This window comes from Danio rerio, chromosome 15, assembly GCF_052040795.2.
Source record: "Danio rerio strain M-AB ecotype USA chromosome 15, GRCz13ab, whole genome shotgun sequence".
Lineage (NCBI taxonomy): Eukaryota > Metazoa > Chordata > Actinopteri > Cypriniformes > Danionidae > Danio > Danio rerio.
Window position 1 is genome coordinate 6,040,834 of NC_141035.1, and position 25,736 is coordinate 6,066,569.

Below are 25,736 nucleotides of genomic sequence, written 5' to 3' on the forward strand. Positions count from 1 at the left end.
TGCTTTTATGGCCATTTCTACTGTCAAAAGGTACCTAAAAGCGAACTGTACCATACCACTTTTTTTGGTACCCTTTGCAAATAGCACAATAAAAGGGTACCAAAAGGTGGAGCTAGACACAGAGCTGAACACTATTGGTTTACAGATACGTCACTCCCTCATGCAACAAGGCAAGAGAATGAAAACAAAAAAATGCCATTGGCGGACATTACACCATAATAAAATATATATATATATAATAACGAGCCATGGTCGAGCCGAGCTCAAACAAATCTTGTCATCATCTTGATGAACAGCCACAAAACCAAGAAGAAGAGCAGAATCTACCCTGTGCCCTGTAGTTTTTTTTTTACAAGGCCGTCTAAAGCGTGAGCGGTTTCGCTTTCTTGTATGTGCTCACTGCGCATCTATATTTGAAATAAGGAACTTCTTGAGCCGGTGATAAAAACGTGTTCGTGATTATCGAAATGCTTCTGACATCCGATCCTTTGAAAAACGGACAAACACCAGAGTAAAGCGCGAAAAAACAAAGGAGCAAATGATTATTTCAGCAAACATGAACAAACTGGCATGTTTAACTAATATCATCACCTTTTGGGCTATTATGAACTCGGAATTATGGAATGACTTTCTAACAAGAGGCTACACGTGCTGCTGAAGATAACAGACACAGATGAGAGGTTTATACTGCCTGGACTATACGTTTTGTGTTGTTTTTGAACCCTAATAAGGACTAAATGTATGCTGTGTGTAGTTCTTCTGTAATTGGTAACATATCGGAGACTGTAAGGGGCTGTGTGTGTTTATACATGCTGCATTTATTTATTTATTTTATATAATTGCAGACATTACAGTAGGCTATTTTGCACACTGATCATTGATCTGCATCTATAATCAAATCCTGTTCATAGAAAGGTTACTAATAAACATTTACACACAAGTATTTATGTGTATAAAGCATCTGTTTTGTAAGAAGTGCTTCTCATATGATCTATGAACAACCTGTTCAGCTTACTTTGACATTTCTTCTAGCGAGAATGATGTCTACTGAAACTTTCTGTCGTACACCAAGCCCACCCATTGGTACCCTTTTGGCAGTGGAAACAAAAGCCTGATAAAGGTGACCCGTACTGTACCACTTAGTGGAAACAGGCCATCAGTGCACAATTTTTTGCTCAATTCAAAATGTATGTGCATCCTGGTGTTTCAATTAATCGTTTTTTAATGCAATATCCCAACATGTGCAGTGGCAACCAGAGCCAAAACCATGTCTGGCAACTAGCTTTTCCCACCTCTCACATGGTTGCCCACTGAAGCTAAGCAAGGCTGTGCCTGGTTGGCACCTGGTTGGGAGATCACATGAGAAAGATAGGTTGCTGCCAGAATAGGTGTTAGAGAGACCAAGAGGGGGTGCTCAACCAGTAGATCATGCTGGACCTAATGCCCTAATATAGGAAAATAAACCAAGGTCTTGACTCTCTGTGGTTATTAAAAATCCCAAGATGTCTTTTGAAAAAGAGAGCATCTCTGCATGTAGTTTATTGGGTTCCACCAAAGACTATAAACAATATAAATACAGCCGTCAACACACATAACAACATAGGCTGAAGCAGACGAAGATATTCAAATAGATTTCAAAATAAAAACAAAATCCTCAATAGAGGTCAGTTCGATTTAAAGGTTCAAGAAACCCTCAAGTACTTTTTAAGACTTTAATAGATTTGTGTGTGTTAAGCATCAGTTAAGACAATGTTAGCACCTGTCAGCTTTAATTGTGGGAAAAAAACTGGATAATTTGGAGCTTTTGTCAGCTAATTTCATATTCCAGGTTTAAAATGATTTTTGGGGCAGGATCAAAATCGGCGACGTAGTGAAAACTCTAAGTGCAAAGATGACGCGTCGGTTTCCCATTATTATTCATAGCAGAGTTTTCTTATCCTATGAGAAGAGCCTGCTGCTTAATTATTTATGACTGCGCGTACTTTCCGAAGGCAAGACTGACCTGCCAGTGTCAAGCTGTGAGACCTGTTGATGACTGGGTTAGACTGCGTCCACTGACCCACAGCACGCAGTATTTAGTCGTTCATGAAGGGTCGTATGTGTTTGTTTCCATGATCCTCTGGGTTTGTTGCGTATTTTTCCCCGCAATGCTGTCAGGGCAGAAACAGCTAAGCTGTTTGTGTGCAGCAAGCATTTTTTTTTGAGAGAGCAGTACGAGAATTGGAGAATGGCCGACTTTGTCTGTTATCAGTTGAGTTTGTTCACATTTAGACACATCGCCGTGCTGTTGTGTTCGCCTAAATCCTCCAGCTTACCAGCAGGGCTAATGGATAAAATAGGCAGGGCAAGAGACCTGCTGCACTGAGTCTGCATTCAGACCCGGGGTTTGAAGGAAAAGCCCTTATTTATAGTGTTTAAATAAACACGATTGTCTTTATAATAATATAAATTGTAGTTGTGTAAATATGAAATTACAAATGACAAATGTAGCAGGGCATTAAATTACTGTTTACTTCTTTGCGTTTTAACTTTGTGAGCTATAAAATCATGCATCTCCTCACAGTTTGTCTCATTTTCTGAGCCGACTGAACACAGTTATTCGCTCCCCTCCTTCTCCCCTGCTCTGCTGGCCGTGCCCACTCCTGCCTTTAATCGCAGAGCTTTACGCCCATTATGATGCATTCTTTTTTAAATTTGAGGTAGACCTGAACGGAAAGTGGAGGGTGTCATGGCCCTTTAAGACCTCTGAAAAGCAGATTTAGGACCTTTTAAGACTTAAGACCTTATATTTATACTACCAAGGAATTGAAGACTTAATTAAGAGTGTTCACAGATCCTTAAAAAGTCTTATGTTGTTTTTGCAATTCTGCTTTTGCAATGACAGTAGCAGAGCATTTCACACAATTCCTCACTGAAACAATTATTGTGATGGCGGCATAAGTACCTTGAGCTATCACTCTTCCATTCCTCTTCATCTTCGGCGGATGAATCAATGTCACTCCCTTCCACTTCACTGGCCTGCAACAACACAAAAGGAACGTCACAGACAAGTCAAATATGGGTCAACCGTGCTTTAATAGGTAAATAAAACCCAACCTCAGAAGATGCCGTCTCCTCTCCCTCTTCACATGAAAACTCAATGTACTCTTCAGCCAGATTCTCTTTGCGCTCCTGATTCTTCTGCCGTTTGCGAGACTGTGTACGTTTCAGGCACGGCCCTTCTTCATCAGAATCATCCTACGGGTGAAAAGATCTTACCTTAGTGAGGTTCATTGACATCATTACTCATCATGAAGCAATGAGGAAGACGTACCCTGAATGTGGAGTGGGTCACTCTCCTTTTCTTGGTGTTGTAAAGATTCACCTCCTCATCACCTTTGGCTATTCTGAATGACTCCTGCGCCCTAAATGAACAAATCATCAAATATATGTAATCTAGAAGTTAGATTTAATGTATTTTTTAATGAAAATCCTTGCCTTTATTAGATAGGACAGTATTGAGACAGGAAGCGAAGTGGGAGAGAGAGAGGGGGGGTAGGGTAGGGAAATGTCCTCGAGCCGGGATTCAAACTCGCGACGCCCTGACGTGCTGTTGCACCATATGTCGGCGTGCTAACCACTAGGCTATTGCGCCGACTTTTAATAGAAAATCTTGAGCATTCATCTATGCATTCATGAAACTCGATCAGGCTGGAAAACAGCCAGGACACTGATAGATTAAGACTACCAAAATGAAAACATTATGCAACATTAGAAATCATAACAAAAAATAAAGTTGTCAAGTTGACAGATGAACAAAATAATCTGCTGTGATGGTAAATTCATTTGTTTCTTAACCAGGGTTTCTGCAGGTTTAACCAAGTCAAATTTAAAACATTAAGACCATTACAAATAAAATTTTAGACTTATACAGGGCTAAACTGATTATTTCTAATGGTGCGCTGGTTGCCAAAAAATAATAATAATAATAATAATAATTTCTTAGTGATTTATTTAAATGTCAAAACAACAAAACTCTAGTTGTATCCACTTTATTTTCAACGCAATATTTCTTTTTTCCTTTTTAATGACAAGTTTAACCTTGTTAAAAGTATATTTATTATACATGTTGCTCTGTTATTTTCAAGAGGAATTGTGTAATTGATTTTAGTTTTCATTCCATGATTAGAGAATTTACTTTAGAGAAATTGCTGTAAAAATGTCAAACAGCTTTGGAAAATTGTATCTCTTGGCATTAAAAAAAACCTTAAATATTAAAAATATGGATCCCAGCCAAATAAGGTAGCTTTTTTTAAAACAAAAAAATAAATAACGAAACACGCATTTAAAATTATTTGAGACCTACAAGACAAAATTTCAGTAAATTTAAGACTTTTTGAGGCCTACATTTTTTGGGGGGGGGAAATTAAAGACATTTTAAGACCCTGCTGGGACCCTTTTTATTCAATATTTATAAAGCACATTTAAAAACAACGCACGGTTGACCAAAGTAATATCCAAATGACTTGGATACAAAACAATAAAGGACATTACACTGAGAATACATAAATAAAATATACTCAAATACATTAATCAGACTCTTACAGTAAAAAATAATGGTTTTGAGTTTATAAGTGATGAGTAGATTTAACAGGTACATTTACCCCAGAAAAGAAAGTACATAGAACTTTCTTTAATTGAATTTCTATTCATCTTGATTTTTCAGAACTTTCAGTAGCTTATAAATTACTTAAACACAGCAGCACACATAAATAAATAAATCAGAACAGTCAAAGTGATACATTTTGTAAATTGTATTAAATTTCAATTAGTTTTTCACCAAACCGTATTATTTATCCCAGACAATACAGAGAAGAGCAAGAAAGCATTTCTTTTTTGCTGTTGTTTTAAATACTCTATTCAAACAAATGAAAAAGAAGGGCACATGATTTTAGACCAAAACCAGGATGAGTTAATGAGGAAAGTCATAATTATTTTGATGATAAATGATAATGAATTGCTGAAATGATCCACAATTTTAAAAAAAATAAGGTATTAAACTCTTCTTCATTTATCCTAAGCTTCTTTGACACAATCTACATTGTAAAACCACTATAGAATTAAAGTTTAATTGAATTTTAAGTACCTAAGGACTGTTTAATAGTTCAACAATTTACTGTCTTTCTGAATACCAGCACATGTCTAAAATGCACATAAATAAAAAATAAAATTATAAAAAATACTTTAGAGAAAAAAAAATAAAACACAATTCACCTGTATCCACTTGGGGTCAGCTCAGGAATCACGACCCTGCGTCTCCAGGCCTGAAGGTCTCTCTCGGTGGCCATCTGACTGCGTGGAGCGTTCTGGTGCATCTGCCGGACTCCCTCCACCTGTCCACTGCGCCGCAAACCTACATTAGGTGGAGACTGAACCTCCATGCGCTCGTTTACTGACACTGCAAATCAAACAAAGCAATGCCTTTTATTTCTTTAAAGAAACACAACCCACTGAACTCTATTTGAGATGGTTTACTCAGTGCATCTTAACGGTACCAACTTCTAGAATATGAAGCTTGTATAAATTAGGTTTCACTTCTGTAATCCTGCTCTTGCTGATATCTGAACTGCTAAACTCTCTATGGTGGGTTCAATCCAAATGTGAATTAAAGTATTCGAGTAAATAAATACATACAAAATCAATGCCAATGTTGGGGAGTAGCTATATTTTTAAGTAGCTTGACAGGAGATCCGCTAAATAAGATAAAGTGTAGCTTTTCCAGTAGCTAGTTACTTTTACTGGAAAATAACGGGAGTAGCTACATTATACATTAGCTGCAGTTCTGTACCTTGACTCTTGATAGCCTGAGAAAACTGTAATAAAACATTAAGCCTTGACATTATGATTGTAATGTACTGTTTAAAAGTATCAAATAAAATTGTAACACTACTTTGGTCACACTTTATTTTGATCGTCCGTTTGTTGAATTATGTTACATGTCAACTAATTCTCAGATTATAAGTAGACTCGTTAGGGTAAGGGTTAGTGCAAGTTAACATGTACTTGCAAAGTTTCTTAGTCAGTTGAATGTCTGTTTAGCAGCAGTATATTACAGTCTTATTATGAACAGACAGTCTACTAATACTCAACAGGACAATCAAAGGCCGCATTTACACTGCATGGTTCAAGTGACTCAATTACGATTTTTTCTGTCATGTGGCACACATCGAATATGGCCCATGTACATGTAAGCAGAAAAAAAACATGGATTTTAATTTACTCAAATCAGATTCAGGCCTTGTTCAAGTGGAAATTTATCAGTTATGAATCGGATCCGTGCCCTCGCTTCGGCAGTGCAAACAGGTAGATCGGATTTTCACCTGTCCATGTGAGTTACGCGTCATTAAAAACCATGGCGAATGACGTCAACTCTGACGCTTTCATTTTGAAACAGGCTTCAGCAGAGTCCCAAACCTTGAATCTCATATACTAGAACAAAAAAAAAGCTTTTGTATTGTCATAAGGCACAAGTATTTAAGCATTTTAACGAGAGAGAGAGAGAGAGAGAGAGAGAGAAAGAGAGAGAAAGAGAGAGAGCGTAACATCCGCTACGTAACTAATATAAAACTGTTGCATACATCACATGCATAAATCATGCCATGGACATGGCATTAAGATGCCTACTGGTTAAAAAAAAACCTAGATCAAAAGAAGATGTCATAAACTATTGTAAAACAACTTGTCAAAAAGAATTTCAAAAATTAAACCTGCAAACAGATTAAAAACAGGAATGGAGAAAAGAGTGCTCTTGTTATCAGCTGTCAGTCAGCACACGCTCTTTTTTCCTGGTCAGTGCGTCTTTGTCGTGTGCTTTGTAAATGACGTCAATCGGGTACAAATCACTTTTAAAAGATCATGTAAGCAGGTCAGCAAAAAAATGGGATGCAGTCAAAATAAAAAAAATAATTAAAATTTGACTCTGCAGTGTAAATGCAGCCTAAATTAAGTGTTACCGCTACTTTTTTTAAAGTAACTTGCAGTGTATCAAGCTACTTTAGAAGTGTAAGTTGACATATAGCATTTAGTTTAAGCCACCGTTTCAGAGTAGCTTTCCAAACTCTGGTCAAAGCACACATCGAAACAGAGGTGGAGTTCAGTTGTATGGTGCAAAGGTGGAATTCAAATGGTATCTTCAGTGCTAACTAAATCAGATAATTTTCAGTTTTTATAACTTTCAGGGTTCCCACGCTCTCATGAACAGCGGATTCAAGGAGTATTTAATTGTCAAAAATTGATTAAAAATTGTTAAAAGTCATGTTCAAAAAATTTTAATGAAATAAGTTGGATTCAATACTGGTAATATTTAAATGCAGTTTGTGAAATATTGATAAAATACGTATTATTTGTCATTGTATTGTACACAAGTTAATTTAAAATGTATAAATTTAGCAATTTGTTTTGTTTTATTGTTCTGTTTTTGACAATTGAGTACAACTGTTGAAATAGAACCATAATCGATTTGATTTTTTTATTTATTCCAAGCACTTTCAAAGACCTGTATTTAAGTACTTTCCAGGTCTTGAATCCATATTTTTAAAAGTCAATTACTTTTAAGTTCTTTCAAGAAGAGTGGGAACCCTGAACATTCTAATGGTGCATTCACACCAGACATGGATGAAGCGTTAAGCGCAAGTGATTTACGTTTAAGTCGATGCAAAGACGCGAACAGACATCCTAATAATGAATGAAGTGGCACAAATTGATCGTTTTGTGCATTAGTGTAATCGCTCGAGTTGGAAAATTTAAACCTTAATGGACATTTGTGTGATTACGACGTAACGCCTGTTGTTGGTGCCCTAAAGCAGTGGTTCTCAAACTGTGGTACGTGTACCACTAGTGGTACACAGGCTTCCTTCTTGTGGTACATGGAGGAATGAAATATGTCATGTACATGCTAAACACATTTCAATATTTATCAAAAATGATGTATATAATATGCTATATATGACATATAGCCTATATTTCTGAGGTAATCTGCCACGTTTTTTTTTTACTTTGAGTTTTAGCTGCTTTACTGGGCCTACTATGCTACTGTATTTCAATACTGCTCATATTGGTTGTACTTGGAGAGACAATTTTTTTCTGAGGTGGTACTTAATGAAAAAAGTCTGAGAATCACTGTCCTAAGGGGAAATCCCCCAGCTTGGCTGGGCTCAGTCAGAAGCACCACAGAAAACTAATAAACTTCCATCATCCAGGTTAAGTTTCTGGTGGAGTTGATTAACTCAGAGCAGGGTACACCTCTGAAAGGATCTAGTTGACACAGTGGCGAATGATCCTACTCTGTTTGTAAACCTTCATAAAGCACATAAAACACAGCTACTCTCTTAATAAAATCCTTGTTAGCCATTTAGCAACTAAACTAATGGGGTAGACAGAAGCTCTGCCCATGATGAGAACCCAAGTCTATTATAAAGTGACATTCACATATTAAGGCACCCTGTAATAGGTTTCATCTCGCAGGTGACGCATGTTTTTTTGTTAGCGCATGAATCAATAAAAACTGCTAAGATATTATTATAGATAATAAACATCAACTACCCCTAATGGTAAATGCAAACGTAGTGAAATGAGTGTTAAAAACGGGTGGTATGTCCGTAAAAGTAAACACTAGTGGAGTTGCATCAGTAGGCACCTCTGCGGGGAGTTCCTGGTTCTGGCACACGGGCAGCAGCAGGAACACCAGCCTCTCCCGGAGCGCCAGACTGTCTGTCTTGATGCTCTCGAAGCTGACGAATGGCAAAATCCAGAGCGCTGTGACGAACCTCCTCGCTCTCTGCAGACTGCTGACTGATCACCTGCTCCACCACCTCTCCATCACCTGAAACAGCAAAAAAGTCAGCTTCTAAAATCAGAAACACTCGCTATAATTTACTATGAAGGTTTTTTCGGTTGAAGCAAATGAAAAACCACTTTCAAGATCAGAACGCACGTCATCAACTGCTAAAATTAAAGTCTGGTGGCTCAAGATGAGGCATAGAAAGAGATGCAAAATGCTTGTGATAAAAATCACAATTTATCAAACAAGTTATATTTTATTTTTCAGAATAATTTTATTTTTCAAACACGTAACATTTATTTTAGGTCTCAGTCATTCAAATACACATAGCTACTAGCAGAATATAACATGTTGGTGTGGAAATATAAATTTATATCATCTAATTTCAAATTAACAATAATCTACGTATAACTAAAAAGTTATATTCTCTGTTTTTTTAATTATCTCATTTCATTAACATCCCAGCTAGGAGGGACATTTAACCTTTATCTTTCTGACTATAGGCTAAGCCAGTGATGCAAATGCTTTAAACGACTCTGTCTTTGTCTTCGGGTGTTGCTTTTATGCTACAGAAACCCTATGTTGATTAACTTGTGTGGTCAGTAGCTGGGCCGTTTTTTAACACCTATGCCATGCTGACTCCAATACTGAATTTGCATGCTTTGTTTAGCAATATCCCCTCCTCCTAAGAACACAATATACCCATGAAATCTTTGTCTTAATTCAGACTTGTGTGAGACTTGTGAAAGAACTTGCAGACTGCGGACCTCTAGTAGGCTCTTGCAGACACATGGACATCTTAAAGACGCTGTATGACTGCAGATTAACCAACACGTCTTAATAAAGGAATTCTGCTTGTTTCGAGTCTCCTGGACTGGGTTCTTCTCTTCTTTTCATCTCATTATTTTTTTTACAACATTGGGTTTGTAAAATACACGCTGATGTCTATAGAGTGGGCAACTATACTAATATTTAAATATAACTTAATGTGCTTTTAGTTAAGACACACATCGGATTAGTTACTAGAACATTTACTGTACTCCTCTTTTTGTTTAACAGCCACTTTCATGCATTTCGAAAGAAAATTATGAATAAACAATATACAGGATGGGCCCATTATATGGATACACCTTAATAAAATGGGAATGGTTGGTGATATTAATGTCCTGTTTGTGGCACATTAGTATATGTGAGGGGGCAAACTTTTCAAGATGGGTGGTCACCATGGTGGCCATTTTGAAGTCGGCCATCTTGGATCCAACTTTTTTTTTTTTTCAATAGGAAGAGGGTCATTTGACACGCCAAACTTATTGGGAATTTCACAAGAAAAACAATGGTGTGCTTGGTTTTAACGCAACTTTTTTCTTACATGAGTTATTTACAAGTTTCTGACCACTTATGAAATGTGTTTAATGTGCTGCTCATTGTGTTGGATTGTCAATGCAGCCCTCTTCTCCCACTCTTCACACACTGATAGCAACACCGCAGGAGACACTGCCAGCACAGGCTTCCAGTATCCACAGTTTCAGGTGCTGCCCATCTTGTATCTTCACACCATAGACAACATAGATAGTGGGGCCATTCTTCATCGATGGAAACCTCAAGACCACTGGATGTTTGAAATTGCTACGATGATGTGTTTCCCCTTTTATGCACTGAATCTGGCACGTTCCCTGAGTTTTTCCAGCAAGATGGTGCACCACCACATTATTGGTGTCAGGTCCGAGCATTCCTAGATGAACAGTTCCCTGAAAAGTGGATTGGTCGTCATGGACCAGCTTAATCGCCCCCAAGTTTTCCCGATCTAACAACCTTAGACTTTTATCTTTGGGGTCATCTGAAGGCAATTGTCTACGGTGTGAAGATACAAGATGTGCAGCACCTGAAACTACGAATACAGCACCTGAAACAACTGAACTTTATTACCCGTTTTATGCAGGTTCTGTTCACTTAAGTAGACATCATTGGTAGTAAACAAACAGTGCGTCAGCTCATGTGTGATTTTGCGGCCGCAACTACTTCATTACATTAAGATAGAAATGACATTTTGGGGTGAATTGTTCCTTATAAATACAGAATGTGACACTTGTAACACCATTTGGAGGTGTCCATGCTGGTAAGCAACGTATATAAAACAATGTTAAGACTTGTGTGACCGTCTTTACGCTTCCCACCTGACCTTAAAATTTGATTGGCTGAATCGTAAAAAAGCTGAATTAAAATTTGTGTAAAGTCGAATCAAGTTCGCAATCTTTTTCCGATTAATCGTGCAGCCCTAAGGCAATGGCAGACTAAGATCTTATGTGTATAACGGTTAATACAAAAGAAAACTGGTTTTGAAAATGGTTCTTCTGTGTAATATTTACAGTGAACGTTGTGGCTATGCCAAAGCAGTCAACAGAGAAACATGGACAACACTGTTATGACAACACTTACTTGTAGCAACATAGCCAAGTTGAGGAACAAGATGCTCATCTGCAATATTTTCTCTTCCTGGGACCAGTCTTTGGAATCTGGGAGGGTGAGGGTTTCCATCCACGTCAACCAGGAAGGGAGGCGGCATCAGGTGTGGTGCCTGCTGGGTCTGCTCATCCAGAACAAAACCATTGGTGTCCCGGATCAGCGGCCGGTAGTCGGTGTGAAAAAACACCTGGTCTGGAAGCTACAAATCATTTTGGACAGATCAGAGGTTTGAGGAATTACACTAAGGTACTTTATATGATCTGGCATGGTAAAAAAAAAAAGTTTTATCGATTATAAAATCAAACAAACCTTCTCATAAGGCTTGGAGCTTCCAAAGCCAAAAATAACCAGATGTCCATGAGAGTCTGTCATCGCAAAGCGATGGCCATCAGGGGTGAACTTGCAGTCAAATACAGCACCATGTCCTTGACCTTCGATCTGCACAACAGAAAAAACAGCATGTTTATAATTGATATAACTGATGAGACTTTATTTAGCTCGGACAGTCACAGTACAGATTGTTAACATTAGAAAAGATTTCTTTTTTTTTTTTAATTTTTTAAAATTTTTAAATTTTTTAAAATTTTAAAAAAATGAAATGCTGAAAATTCAGCTTTACCGTAATAAAATTATTCAAATAATATGAAAATACAAAAACAATGCATTTAGGCCCTGATCACAGTGAAGGTTTTTTTTTTTTTTTTGCGTTAAGAGTAGAGATGCACCGATACCATTTTTTGGAACCAATCCGATACCAACATTCTGAGTATCGATCGATACAGATAATAATATAATATAATAATATAATAGAAATAATATATCTACTTTAGTAAAAATAACAGACCTATGGCCTACATTATATGACAGACGACACGATCTTACTAAACATCATGCTTGCTATAAACTATAGGCTACATTATTTGAGCATTCATTATGACATTGATATGATCTGTTGTGGTCCAGCATATACGTTTCCTTTTTCAAAATTAGGTTTTTTCTTTGAAATCTGTACTAGGCTACCACTATTGACCATAATCGTTGCTAAAATAACCAGCTTTTTAGCAAAAACTGATATTTTCCTGCAGTTTTGAAGCAGACTAAACTAAACCATCTGAGGGCAGTTTTACTTAATAAACATTCCCTCGCCTAAACTCGCTGGAGTGAGATGGAGAAACTGAAAGCATGTCTGAACAATTCTTTTTTTTGTGTCTGAAAAGTTATCTTTTTAAAACCTATTTCAATTGGTATAATTTGTTGATTATGTTGTTTTGTTGGTCAGTTATCTACAAAGTATACAAGAATATTTGAGGTGAAATTCAAAACAAGGCCCGCTAATATGCTTCAGCGCGCAATTTTACAAACAGGTCTGTTAAATAAAATATTAATATAAATAAAATGACAATGAAATATTCACAGTTTCAGAGTAGCCTATCTTAGGCCAAATCATTTTCCCGTCAGCTTCAATTGTATTAATTTAATCAACTACTTTGACCACACTGAGCCAGGCTTTATAAACTACTAGCAGCACTGAACGTATTCACCTTGAAAGAATAAAATCAGTCGGAAGGAAGAGAGAACACAAACTCTTTATGAGAATAACTTTACGGAGCGGCGCACGTCGCTTCTGCGCAGCCGGTGCGCTTGATGAAGCGATTGATGCATCACTGAGACAAAGTGAGCAGCTCTCCGGTATCTGCAGACACTTTCAAAACAGCAGCACAAAAGACAAAAGTCAGTGCGCTGAGGATCTTTCCAATGTATTAGTGAGACTTTTCTAGTTTAAAGGTTTAGGTAGGCCTACTTTGTGTGTGAACAGCAGATAATAATCCTTTACTCCAGTATTGCGAATGTGATCTGCTGATCTAACAGACACAGTGCAACATGGGCAACATATTACGGGTCAATTGAACCCATTTAATGTCATTGAACCCATTAAATGCAAAACTAAATGCATTTCTCCACTGATTATTAAAAACTAACAGGAACAAATAGTCTTGGAGAGTTTTCCGTGTTGTTATGAAAGTGACGCCCAGTTTGAATTGTGAATGAATGGAGAATGATTGACAGGCGCAGCACTGAACATGAGTTTAAGCATCTGAATATTCATCTGTACTTCACAATAAACTATAGAACGGCTTCAGAACATTTAGGATACAGTAGACCTACATGACAACTTTCTAGTGCCTTGTAATAGGCCATAGATATATACACTAGATATCGCATAGGGACCCTGAGTATGCGTCAATAGCGCCGCCACATTGGTACAGTGCTCCCAGGACAAATGTCATTCAACCGCACTAGTCAAGACAGTGTTATTACGTGAAGATGCGGGACTTTAGCGCTGTCTACGGTGTAGTAACGAGCAAACAAAGAAAACAAAGCACAAAGGCAGAACATTTCATAGGTAATATTAAGTTTTTTTCTGTTTTTGTATGTTCTGAACATTTGTGCTAATCAGGTAACGTTATTGATGATAATACAGTCACTTACTGCATTCACCATAAGGCAAAGCAGAAAATCAGCAAACAATGCAAAAGAAATATGACAGCGAGATGCTGCGCCGCCAGAAACTTGTATTATTGTCGGCTAGTGAACGAGTCGTTCGAGTGATTCATTCACAAACGAATCGCTCCCTCCGTCAGTATGAGAAGTGAAAGCAGAAGAGGAGGTGTGTTTCAGGACATGATTAGATCAAATTTAACAGGGAGGGTGAATAATACATTTCTGTACACACAAACACAAGCTTTTTGTCAGGAATGTCCATGTGGTCACTGATACTTGCATACTAACATCCAGGAAAACTCCCAATCATAGATATATGTGTGTACGTGTATATCTCTGGCATTGGATGGCCACAGTCCTCCACTGTACCTTGGTCCCGCATTCATTTCAAAGGAGCACTACCGTGTACCAAGATGGCGGCGCTATTGACGCATTCCGTCCAATAGACAACAACAGGCCAGGCGACATCTAATGTACATATCTATGGTAATAGGCTACCTTTTGTTGGCTTATAAACTGCACTGAATATAGCGCACGAGCAAGATCGGATTTGGATCGGTGCCAGCTGGCCGATACCCGATCCAGCAAAAATATACAGTATCGAAGCAATATCCGATCCAAGAATCAAGATCAGTGCATCCCTAGTTGAGAGGCAACTTTGTAAAAAAATGTTTTTTAAAAGCCAGCGACCCTATGCCTATTGCCTGCGAGCATTTTGCACACTATTCGTGCACCTTGAGTTCTAACTGCATTGCGCCCCCCACAATTTTGAGAGCACTAAGAGTGCCTGCAAATAAAAGTTACAAAAATAAAAAAGGTTAAAAGATCATTAGGATACTCTACCATATTAAAGTAATGCATGGTTTTGGTGCCCTTGATGAGGTCCCATACAAAGACATTGCCATCATGACCAGCAGAGAGCATGATGCGAGGGTCATAGGGATGCGGCTCCAAAACAAACACCTCCGCCTCATGACCCTGCGAGCAAGTAAAGAGAGAGCCATTCAGCTTTATATCACATATCATTCTATTTTTAAATGAATAGCTGTCATTTCAGGGAGTTCACTAAACATACTCTACACGAACCAGGAAAACCTCTCAAGAATTTAAAACTACTGATTGGCTGCCTACTGAATTTGCAAGAAAATGGATCAAGAGGTTTGCCAAGCTGAAAGACAGTTTGAGCTTTATTTCAGGAAAATGAACAGTATTTTTTCGGTGAACTTCTCCTTCAGCTACATCTTCAGATCTGCGCAGTCGTACTTTAAGGACGTGCAGCAGCTGTCCAGTGTAGGAGTTCCACACTTTGAGGAGATGATTGTTGACGGCGGTAATGACTGTGTTGTCGTGGCGATCCCAGGACACCATGGTCACTTTGGGTTTGAAGAAATTTTCATCGTCTGTTAAAGGTGCAGACCTGTGTTAAACAAAAAAAAAAGGTGCAACTTCATTAATGATTGGTTAAAAGTGCCATGACCTGCTGGAGTTCATTATTCCATACCCTGGAAGAGTGGCAGACATGTCCAATAAAACGCTCTTCCACTGATGTCTCTGATGCAGTCTCCATATGCGGGCAGTGCCATCTCGACTACCACTCACAAACCTAAGACAAATCACACAATTATTTTACCGTCTTGTTATTTTAGCCATACATTATATGAACACAGCATACTAAAAGATTTGAGTTCATCACAATGAAGATTGAATAAAAAAAAAAAGAGAGAAATTGATTTTGTTATAGCCAAGCTCTAACATCCATACTTCTCAAATGTTTGTCTGTTGTAGTTTATAATGTATGTTGTGTGTCAGTTGAGTGCTAATGGGGTATTTGCACACACATTTTAATTTCAGTGAATTGTTATCCCATACAAAAATTTCTGCGTCAAAGATCTAATTTCTTTATAAAACAGTGGTCATCACTGCCTGACTGAGATACAATATAAAGTGGGTATAAGACCAAACAAGCAGCACTGCATTAAATGCAATGCAATTTTTCTGCAGCATATCTTAATATATGGAAATTATGAAACTGTAAACAGTCACAAAAAGCTTTCACCAGAAGTTCATCATTTGCTAAAAAACATTAGCTGTGCATATAGCTCATTATAATACTGTTTTATGACTTTCTTACTTTGAGTTTTTATCTTGTTTCTAGTCTAAATATTTTCAAATTCTTAAAAATCAAGTAAATTGAATAATATATATATATATATATATATATATATATATATATATATATATATATATATATATATATATATACACATACATATATAGTTTTAATAACTCATCTCTAATAACTGATTTATTTTATCTTTGCCATGATGACAGTACATAATATTTGACTAGATATTTTTCAAGACACTTCTATACAGCTTAAAGTGACATTTAAAGGCATAACTAGGTTAATTAGGCTGGTTAGGGTAATTAGGCAAGTTTTTGTATAACAATGGTTTGTTCTGTAGACTATTAAAAAATATATAGCTTAAATTTGACCTTAAAATGTTTTTTTTTTTCTTATTAAAAACTGCTTTTATTCTAGCCGAAATAAAACAAATAAGACTTTCTCCAAAATAAAAAGTATTATCAGACATACTGTGAAAATTTCATTGCTCTGTTAAATATCATTTGGGAAATATTTAGAAAAGAAAAAAAATTAAAAGGGGAGATAATTCTGACTTCAACTATATATACACACACATTTAAAAAAAAATAATAATTTACTACAGTGGCATGTTATTTTGCTCGTCTTACAGTCTCTCTATGATTTTAAGACAAAAAAAAAATTGCGACTAAAATGATATGACAAGTTTTTACTAAATTTCCAACATAAAACTTTTATTGTTTTGCTGTAAAAACTATATTAAATGTACACATATTAATTTAATTACTCTTTTGACTTTTGATAAATTCGACAGGAATATGAACCCAACTGTCCAAAATATGGAGTAAATTTATGCCAAATATTAAAAAAATGCAAACAGCACAAAAGAGACATTGAAAAAAACAACAACAAAAAAAACACTTAATTTTGACTTTTTTTTCTGAAAACGCATTTTTTTTTTGTAACTTTTTTGCTTCTTAACTTTTTTTTCTATATGGAATAGAAACAAGACAACATTTCTATCCAAAAAATAACATTTTCCACTGTAGTCAATGATTACGCCTTTCAAATCATTTTGGAATAAAGCTGAATTATTTTTCTGTCACAAAATGCATTATTAGACGACACTAATCCACCAATATTACCTCTCCCCAGAATGACAGAACTGGATGCTGTCCACCTTGTCCTACAAATAAAAACAAAAGCACTGTGAATCACCTGTTATATTCCCTAAATCTGTTGTTCACTCGTTTATTCCTAAAAGCCAGTTGCTCTTACTGTGTGAGAGTCGAGCTCAGCTAGTTTTTCTGGACTGCCACTGCCCAGGTAGTAGATCCTGATGACATCATCTGTGCTTCCTGTTGCAAGGAACATGCCACCTGTATGAAGAGAAACAAATGTGCACTGACAAAGCCTTCCCTAAACATACAAAGAATAAAAAAGGACAAGTAGTTGAAAATTCAGTCCATCTCACCAGGGCTGAAGGAAGAGCAGACGGTCTGGACACCAGGTCTCGGCCTCTCTGTAAACTTGTGCTGACGATCACTAATAAATAAATGGCAAAAAATTAGTTGTAATACTCATTGTTTGACCTCAGAGTCGTTCTTTTTAAACTTCTTTCTAATCTGTCAAAGCAGTGGTCCCCAATCCCTGGGCCGTGGACCGGTACCAGGCCTTGGATCAATTGGTACCGGCCCGCACAATAAATTAGGAATTATTTCCATTTTATTTATTGTCCAAGTCTGAACAGTGTTTTATTTTGAAAAATCTTTTATTTTGAAAAATGACTGTATTCTCTGGGCTAAATCTTGGTCACTTGAGCACCCAAAATTAAACTGTTTACATATGGCGTCTTTTTTGTGTGAAAGGTCGCTATTTCCAATAGAGGCGTGCGGTTTGTGCACGCATGTTGAGATCAGAGCGCGCATATTGGGAGTTGAAAACATCAAATCTTTTCAGAATGCCATGAGCGCACCGCAAGTCGCATGACAAGAAATGACCGATCAGCTTCATGGAATGGAATATACGCGTTTCGGTAGACTAATTATATCAGACAAACAGAGAACACCCCAACACTGCAGTGCTTCTAATTTTCTCCATAAACGCAACTTGTATCAGAGTTGCAGCAATGTTTTGTCAGCTTGTCATCTTCTGAGAAAACAGTTGATGGTCGTCTAGCAATCTAGGTACACCCACCACCCTTGACCGGTCCATGGTGATAAAAAGGTTGGGGACCACTGTGTTAAAAGATCCTCACCTGAATTCATTATTATTTACATCCCACTGCCAGAAACAGACAGTTGCATCAGTTCCTGTGGACACCATGTACCTTTTGGAGCCCTTGACAAATGGAGAGAACTGCAAAAAGAAAGAGGAAGTAGAAGCACCCGTTGAAATTAAACTGAACACGTTAAAAGGTTCTATTAAAATAAAATAATGTTTTTAGATGCAAGTATTAGTACATTGTTCTAAAGCAGGGCTATTCAATTGGTGGCCCGCGGGCTGAATCCGGCCCTCGAGGCACTTTGTTCCGGCCTTCCAAACGGTGTGACCAAGACATCAAAAATAAACTTCGTTCAGTCGACAAACGGCCGCTATAGTAATGAAGTTACGTGCGTCTGTTCAACAACAGCACAAGCTGCAGTTAAAGGCTGCACAGAGCGCGAGTCATCATAAGCGAGTGGTGCGGGCAGCCGAAAACATGTTTGTAGAAAAGGCTTTTTTATGCAATGCACTGATATCGTAAATAGGGATACAACGATTAGCCGATTTCACTATTAACTGCGCTTTAATTCGTCACAGTTTATTAATTGTCTTCTCTAAGCCGCATTTCTGTTGCACGGAACGAAACCACTGCAAAATGCCAAGTTGCTGGTGCGCTAGTTTTAAGTTTGAAGTACACCGAGGCTAATACGCACGCACACAGGATTAACTAGCAGCGGCCGTTCCCATATCACGTCTTTTCCGCTTGCAAGTTTGCTATTTCTAATGTAAGAATATATGACAATATGCCCGCACAAGCGCACGCAGCAGAAAACATCTCACGGTGAGAGTTGTGCGTGCCTTTTAGTGCAATGAAAACAAAACATATGTTAGACGAATTTTTATTAAAATGATTATGTATGGATGTATGCAGATGTCAACAACAGTTAATCTAAATAGCTACTTACCTAATAAAAAGCTTGAATTTACATTAGACGTGATAACTGTGAAACCACAATTATTCTTCAGATATAATCGTACAACCAAAATCTAGAATTGTTGCATCCCTAATTGTTATGCAGTTCAAACATATGAATGTGTCTGAATGTAGAAGAAGCCTACTTCAGCAAAGCACTGCTTTTGTTGTGCTCTGAAATGCAACATTTGAATGTTTGTAAAAAAAAAACAAAAAAACAAAAAAAAAAACGTATATTGTACAATGCAGTAATATTATGTAGTTTCAAAATACAATATATTAACATTTTAATGTAGAAAAAGCCAACATGGGTGTCTTAAGGAGCAAAATATACAGCATAAGAGCTCTTATATGCTGTTGTGTCATCACTCATGTAGCAAGTCATATCTCTCCGGCCCTTCGTTTGGGATGCTTTTCATGAACCGGCCCCCATGACAAACTAATTAAATAGCCCTGGTCTAAAGGATATCAATAAGATAGTGTTCCAAAACAGTGATAAAATTCCAAAAATAAATTTAACATCTAAAGCTTGCAGTTTATGACTTCTGCTTGAAATAGATCATTTTGTTGACATCACCTCATTCTTGTTTCTTATCAAATCTTCCAACCAATCTTTTGCTCACAAGTATCTGACATGTCCCTCCCAAGACTTCTCATTTGATGCATTTGAGCCAAAGTCCCTTTAAGGCATGTCATTTCACTCGGTAACGCCTCTCGGGCAGTATGCTTGTGGATTCTGTTTGAATGGGGAAACATCAAATTCTGCAAAACTACTTGCCAAGCTTATTATTACGTTTAATATTACCAATAACCTATAAAATTAAATAATATCCGTCTCTTTAGTTTCATTTCTAAATGTTCATATCACACAAAATCTGCAGAAACTCACGACTGGTCCGAGCCCCTCCCCCAAAGAATTGTCATTCTAAAGCGATAACTGATCTAAAACTGCTCCTGTACTAGAAGGCAGGCTTTATTTACCATAAAGCAATCACTGATTGGGTCCTGTGCTAGAAGGCGGGGCTTCGCCATATTGACAGTTACACTTTTTCCCATTCAAAAGTATACGAGTGACGTCTTGCAGATTCTATAAGCTGTGTCTCATTTCAGAGACTGCATTCTCCGAAGTATGCATTCGAAGTGCGCTGCGTCATCGCGGCAAGACGATCCTGTCTCATTTCAAGGGTCCTTTAAACGCAGCCTCAAAATGACCCCTTTGTTTCCAAGGTAATGAAGGACGCAGCCAGTGGATCCTTCCCGGCCTCGAACGTACCAAGATTCATTGCGAACTGATAAGGGTAGGATGTTTTTAAAAGAAAACTCTGGTTTAAATGTATGAATAAAGTTTATTTTATGTGGATATCTAAACACATGTTAAAATACAAAAAGAATATGACACGTCCTACTAAAAAGTTATTTTATACAGAGTTTACATTTTTATGTGTGTATGTATGGAAAGGAAATTTATTTCCAGCTTCCATAAATCTTGTTTTGCCTTTTAAAATCACTTTGAAAAAATTCATTGCAAATTATATATATATATATATATATATATATATATATATATATATATATATATATATATATATATATATATATATATATATACACACACACACACATACATACAGGGCTAAACAATAAGGACTGCCCGGTGGCCCAGGGCCAGCTTGAGAGACGCTTGGGACAGTAGACAGGATCATTAATGGCCCGATTGGGACAGTGCTGCCTTGTCACTAACATTTATTTGTCTGCGACTATTTGTCAATTGCGTGCTTTTTAAGTTTGTGCTTTTAAGTCTTTAAATGTTATCTTTTCTGTGATGTCGTAAACACCATATTGCTTTCTGGTTCCTCTTGTCTGATTTGATGTTGGTAACAACCAGTACAGCGAAGAAACAGCAACATGGCAGCAGCATCAAATTATAAGGCTAAATGAAAATGTCTGTTTCTATAACGTCTTGGAAGTAGGCATTTATGTGTGAACATCGCAACAACAAAAAATTAAGTGATGCTTTGCAAACTTTGCCGTCAGTTTGACAAGTCACCCACTTTTTGGTAAATAATTTCGATCCGCAATAAAATACCTCCACATTTTCTATACTGCTCTTTTTGTTTGCATAACACTTATATTAACATTTTTTTAAGTATTGAAATTCTAGATTCGCAGACTTTATTTTTGACACATTATTTAAAATATGCGGCTAAAACAGCTATTAATTTTCCTTTTTTTTTGGTGGGGCTCAGTGAAAATTTTGGTAGGGCAAGTAAAAATCTGAACCACTTGCCCGATCGGACTAGTACAAAAAATCCTTAGCGTTGAACCCTGATATATATATATATATATATATATATATATATATATATATATGTGTGTGTGTGTGTGTATGTGTGTGTGTATATATATATATATATATATATATATATATATATATATATATATATGTGTGTGTGTGTGTGTGTGTGTGTGTATATATATGTATATATGTATGTGTATATATATATATATATATATATATATATATATATATATATATATATATATATATATATATATATATATATATATATATATATAACCCTGTTCTGGTGGTTTTAAGACATCTTGATACAAAAAAAATCTACAGCGGCAACTGGAAAAGATGGTATAAAACAGCAAGGGCCTACCTAATTGGTCAAATTTGGATAAACAACCTATGTATGCACCTTTTAAACAGCTTGGCAAATAAATTAAATTAATTAATCTGTGATATGAATACGAGATTTAATACTATCTCAATAAAGATAATTTTTTAATATATAGTGCAGCCCTATAAAACAGTCATTATTCAACTAAAAATCAATTAAATACATGAATATGAAGATGGTAAATAGAATTCTTTGTGGCCATATTTTTAGAGCAGCAATACCTGCAAGATATTTTCTGTGAAACAGATTTCGAACCATGGTTCTCAGTCGTTTCCAATCCTGCCCCTCCCTCTCTCTCTCTCGTTCTCCCACTTTATTTACTGTCCTCAGTACAACGTGACCTCGATTTCCACAAAACAGCAGAAGAAAAATAATAGATACTGTTGTCATAGAATAAGAATGTGCTCCAGTGGCCTCTTCATTTGTGGTCGCATTGCAATAATTTATTTTCTCATTTCTGCTAACTTGCATCATGGCTAGGATTGAGCTAAAGAAAAGACAAAAAAACAATTGAGGTATGAAACTGAATATGCCCTCCTTTCCTTTGTTACCCCAAAAAATAAATAAATAAAAAGAGAATCTGAAAAACTCTCAGTTCAGGGGCCTCATGTATCAACGCTGCGTACGCACAAAAACTTTGCGTACGCCAGGTTTCACGCTCAGAATTGCTCACGTTTGGGTTTACTAGCAACGAACTGAACGTGGGAATGTGCGCAGCTCCACGCCAGCTTTATGGCTGGCGTACGCACATTTTTTGTGTGTGTCTGTGTTATTGCCATTGGCGACTCCTAGAGGCAGTTGTGTTAAATTGCACTCTACAAAGTGTCTTCTCAGCTGTATGAGATGGGTTCATCCGCATGTCTAGTATATAAGGTTTCCGTACCATACAGTTGACCATCCAAACATTAAAGTGCAATTTGTAGCGGTCGCCTCTTTTCCCAATTTAATTGGAGTGATCTACTGCACACACATTTCTATAAAGACACCATCTGAGGATGAACTGGCATACGTGAATCAGAAACATTTCCATTCAATAAGTGTGCAAATAAAATTTGATGTACAGACTTATTAATGATTCCTACTTGTCTTTATCATGATAAAGACTATATAGGCAAAATCTGAACGTGTCAAAAGATGTTGCCATGGGTTTAACGAGCTGCGCCACTTAGGCTGTTAAAGACTAAATAAAATTTTACACCTATAGATCTCAATATTTCTTTTTTAATCCACTCAGTGCGATATTCAGTTAACCGCATCAGCTAAACTCTCCCCACTATATTAAAAATAATAATAATAATAATAATAATAATAATAAATCTCTCCCCAATCTATTTTTTCTTTTGTTATTAATTCCAGAGGACAAACTTGCAAATAAAACAGTTTTCCTCTGGTCTTCCTCCAAAAGCAGCACCTTCAATTCACATTCTGTTCAAAGTTTCTTTTTTTGCTTGATTTTGCCATTGCTTTTTCGTTGGGTTTTGCCAAAGTAGAGTCATTAGCATATTCATACGGGGGAGGAGGCAGGGAGGGGTTTTGCACTCGTGCATGTTGCGCTCAGTTTCACGATCATTCAGACGTACAAACAGAATATGCGTGAGATTCGGCGTACGCAGATTTTTTTGCGTACGCACATTTACAGCTTTGTGCGTACGCAATGTTTTAGTATGATTTCCATGCAAGTCTTCGTACATAAGGCCCCAGGTCTATGAGAAGAACTGCATGAACCTTTAACAATCACGGCAGAATTCCAAGTTAAGTAACACCAAGTGTTATATAATGAAGATATACAGTCAAAAAAATGATTCTCCCTTCTTTGAATTTCTTTTCCTTTTCAAATCTTTCCCAAATTCTGTTTACAGAGCAAGGATTTTTTCACAGTATTTACTATAACATTTTTTCTTCTGGAGAAAGTCTTATTTGTTTTATTTTGGCTAAAATAAAAGCAGTTTTAATTTTTTAAACCCATTTTAAGGTCAAAATTATTAGCCCGATTCAGCAATATATTTGAAATAGACTACAGAACAAACTGTTAAACAATGACTTGCCTAATTACCCTAACTTACCTAGTTGACCTAGTTATGCCTTTGAATTGCACTTTAAGCAGAATACTAGTATCTTAAAAAGATCTAGTAAAATATTATGTGCTGTCATCATGGCAAAGAGAAAAAGAAATCAGTTATTAGAAATGAGTTATTAAAACTATTATGTTATGACTTCAACTGTATTATATTACTGTAATTACAGTTTATTTTGTTTTACACTTCCTTTAAAATATTAACAACAATGATATAAATATAATACAAAATTGGTGGTAGTGTATAGCAAGAGTGCTAGTGTCATTGTTATTAGGATAGATAAAGCTCATAAGCACACCTGCCAAGGGTAAGATCACCAAAAAAATTTTTAATGTACTCATATGTACATTTAATATGAACTCAAATTGTCCGTAGTGTATGAGTGTGTGTGTGAATGTGTGTGTGTGGATGTTTCCTAGAGATGGGTTGCGGCTGGAAGGGCATCCTCTGCTTAAAAAACTTGGATAAAGTGGCATTTCATTCCGCTGTGGCGACCCCGGATTAAGAAAGGGACTAAGCCCACAAGTAAATGAATGAATGAATGAATGAACGAATATCTCTAAAAATGATCAATTGCAAGATTAAAACGAGTAGATTTTTTTAAAATAAAGCAAATGCGTTGATTAATCATTACTAATGGTGTACATATATTTTGCAGCCAGTTTAGATGTTATATGGACCTTTACGAACTTTTATATAACAAAGTTTTTCGGAGCCGTTTAATCTATTATCTACTTTTTCTTTCTGTATCGGCTGTGCGCGCTGTCGACTATGAAACCAGACAGAAAGTAGTTTTTAATTAAAGAGTACTGATTATTAATAGCATCCTGTACATATATTCACTCATTGTAAATCTGTTCATAGCTAACACAACCTCTATATAATATTCATAGTACATCCATCTGTAAATATCACCAGAGTTTTTCTATAACTGCACTTTATAACTTATACCTGTATCCTGCACTTGCTGCTATGGCACTGCTGGTTAGACCTAAACTGCATTTTGTTGCCTTGTACGTGTACATGTGTAATAACAATAAAGCTGAATCTAAACTAATGGAAAAAATGCATATGAGCTTTAGAAAGTGAAAGCTAAATTTGAATCCCGGACATTTTAGGATTTAGAAACCTGGGCCAGACGAAGTCCCAAAAATGTGCGTCTCTGTGGGTCTGCAGACCACGTGAACGAAACTGGTAAACGAGAGAAGATTTTCCACTACTTAATCAATCTTTGATGTTTGGTTATACTGAGCGGATACAAAATGTGTAATAGGATGTTAATAATAGTAAAAAAAAAAAAAAAAGTGTCACTAAATATACCTGGGCGACCCGCACAAGTAAACTCTATGTGTGGGAAGCACTGGGCGGAATAAGACGAACATTTCTCACGTGAGATTGCAAAGAGTGCAGGCGATATATTGCAAATTAGACAAGGTTAGTCAGTTAAATTATGCAGCTGTAGGTATCGCTTATTTAGCAATAATTCTCCAGTAGGGATAGAAGAACTGTAAACGTCAGAGCTTATCCATACTTCACTCTTTTATAACTTAGCACCAGTATCAATAAAGTGCCGAGTATTGGTACCCACCCGTAAAGGCATCCCATGAAAAATACAGTAAAATACTTAAGCTCTCTCACCTGTAAAGAGGTAATAGACCCACTGTGGCCCTGCAGGACTGCCACTGGGGCACATGTACGAAGGCACCAGACTCGAATGGTTTTGTCGCAGCTCCCCGCCGCAATAAGAGTATTCTCAAAGTTAACAGCGAGGTCTGATATCTCAGCGTAATGTCCTCTGAGAGTGGAGTGAAGCCTTCCGTCAAACGAGGACCAGATCTTCACCAAGGCATCGTCGGAACCCTGAGAGCCAGGAAATAAACAGGCCCAAGATTAGGGATGTTAATTTTCC

At 36.8% G+C, this 25,736-nt stretch overlaps 1 protein-coding gene across 3 annotated transcripts in view; it reads right to left on the reverse strand.

Moving 5' to 3' along the window:
* brwd1 (bromodomain and WD repeat domain containing 1) overlaps window positions 1-25,736 on the reverse strand; it is a 1,114,631-nt gene that overhangs the window by 1,075,794 nt on the left and 13,101 nt on the right. For all 3 annotated transcript variants that reach the window (XR_015508883.1, XR_015508882.1, XM_087283468.1), the window contains exons 8-22: window positions 25,466-25,687; window positions 18,145-18,245; window positions 17,362-17,432; window positions 17,166-17,266; window positions 17,033-17,073; window positions 15,285-15,386; window positions 15,047-15,200; window positions 14,627-14,761; window positions 11,591-11,719; window positions 11,255-11,480; window positions 8,675-8,860; window positions 5,254-5,437; window positions 3,314-3,404; window positions 3,097-3,237; window positions 2,945-3,018 (exon numbers count right to left, since the gene is read on the reverse strand). Coding sequence is in view for 1 of the 3 variants with exons in the window: in XM_087283468.1 (XP_087139594.1) it covers window positions 2,945-3,018; window positions 3,097-3,237; window positions 3,314-3,404; window positions 5,254-5,437; window positions 8,675-8,860; window positions 11,255-11,480; window positions 11,591-11,719; window positions 14,627-14,761; window positions 15,047-15,200; window positions 15,285-15,386; window positions 17,033-17,073; window positions 17,166-17,266; window positions 17,362-17,432; window positions 18,145-18,245; window positions 25,466-25,687 (1,958 nt within the window). In the remaining 2 variants the exon portion in view is untranslated. The remainder of the gene's footprint in view (window positions 1-2,944; window positions 3,019-3,096; window positions 3,238-3,313; window positions 3,405-5,253; window positions 5,438-8,674; window positions 8,861-11,254; window positions 11,481-11,590; window positions 11,720-14,626; window positions 14,762-15,046; window positions 15,201-15,284; window positions 15,387-17,032; window positions 17,074-17,165; window positions 17,267-17,361; window positions 17,433-18,144; window positions 18,246-25,465; window positions 25,688-25,736) is intronic.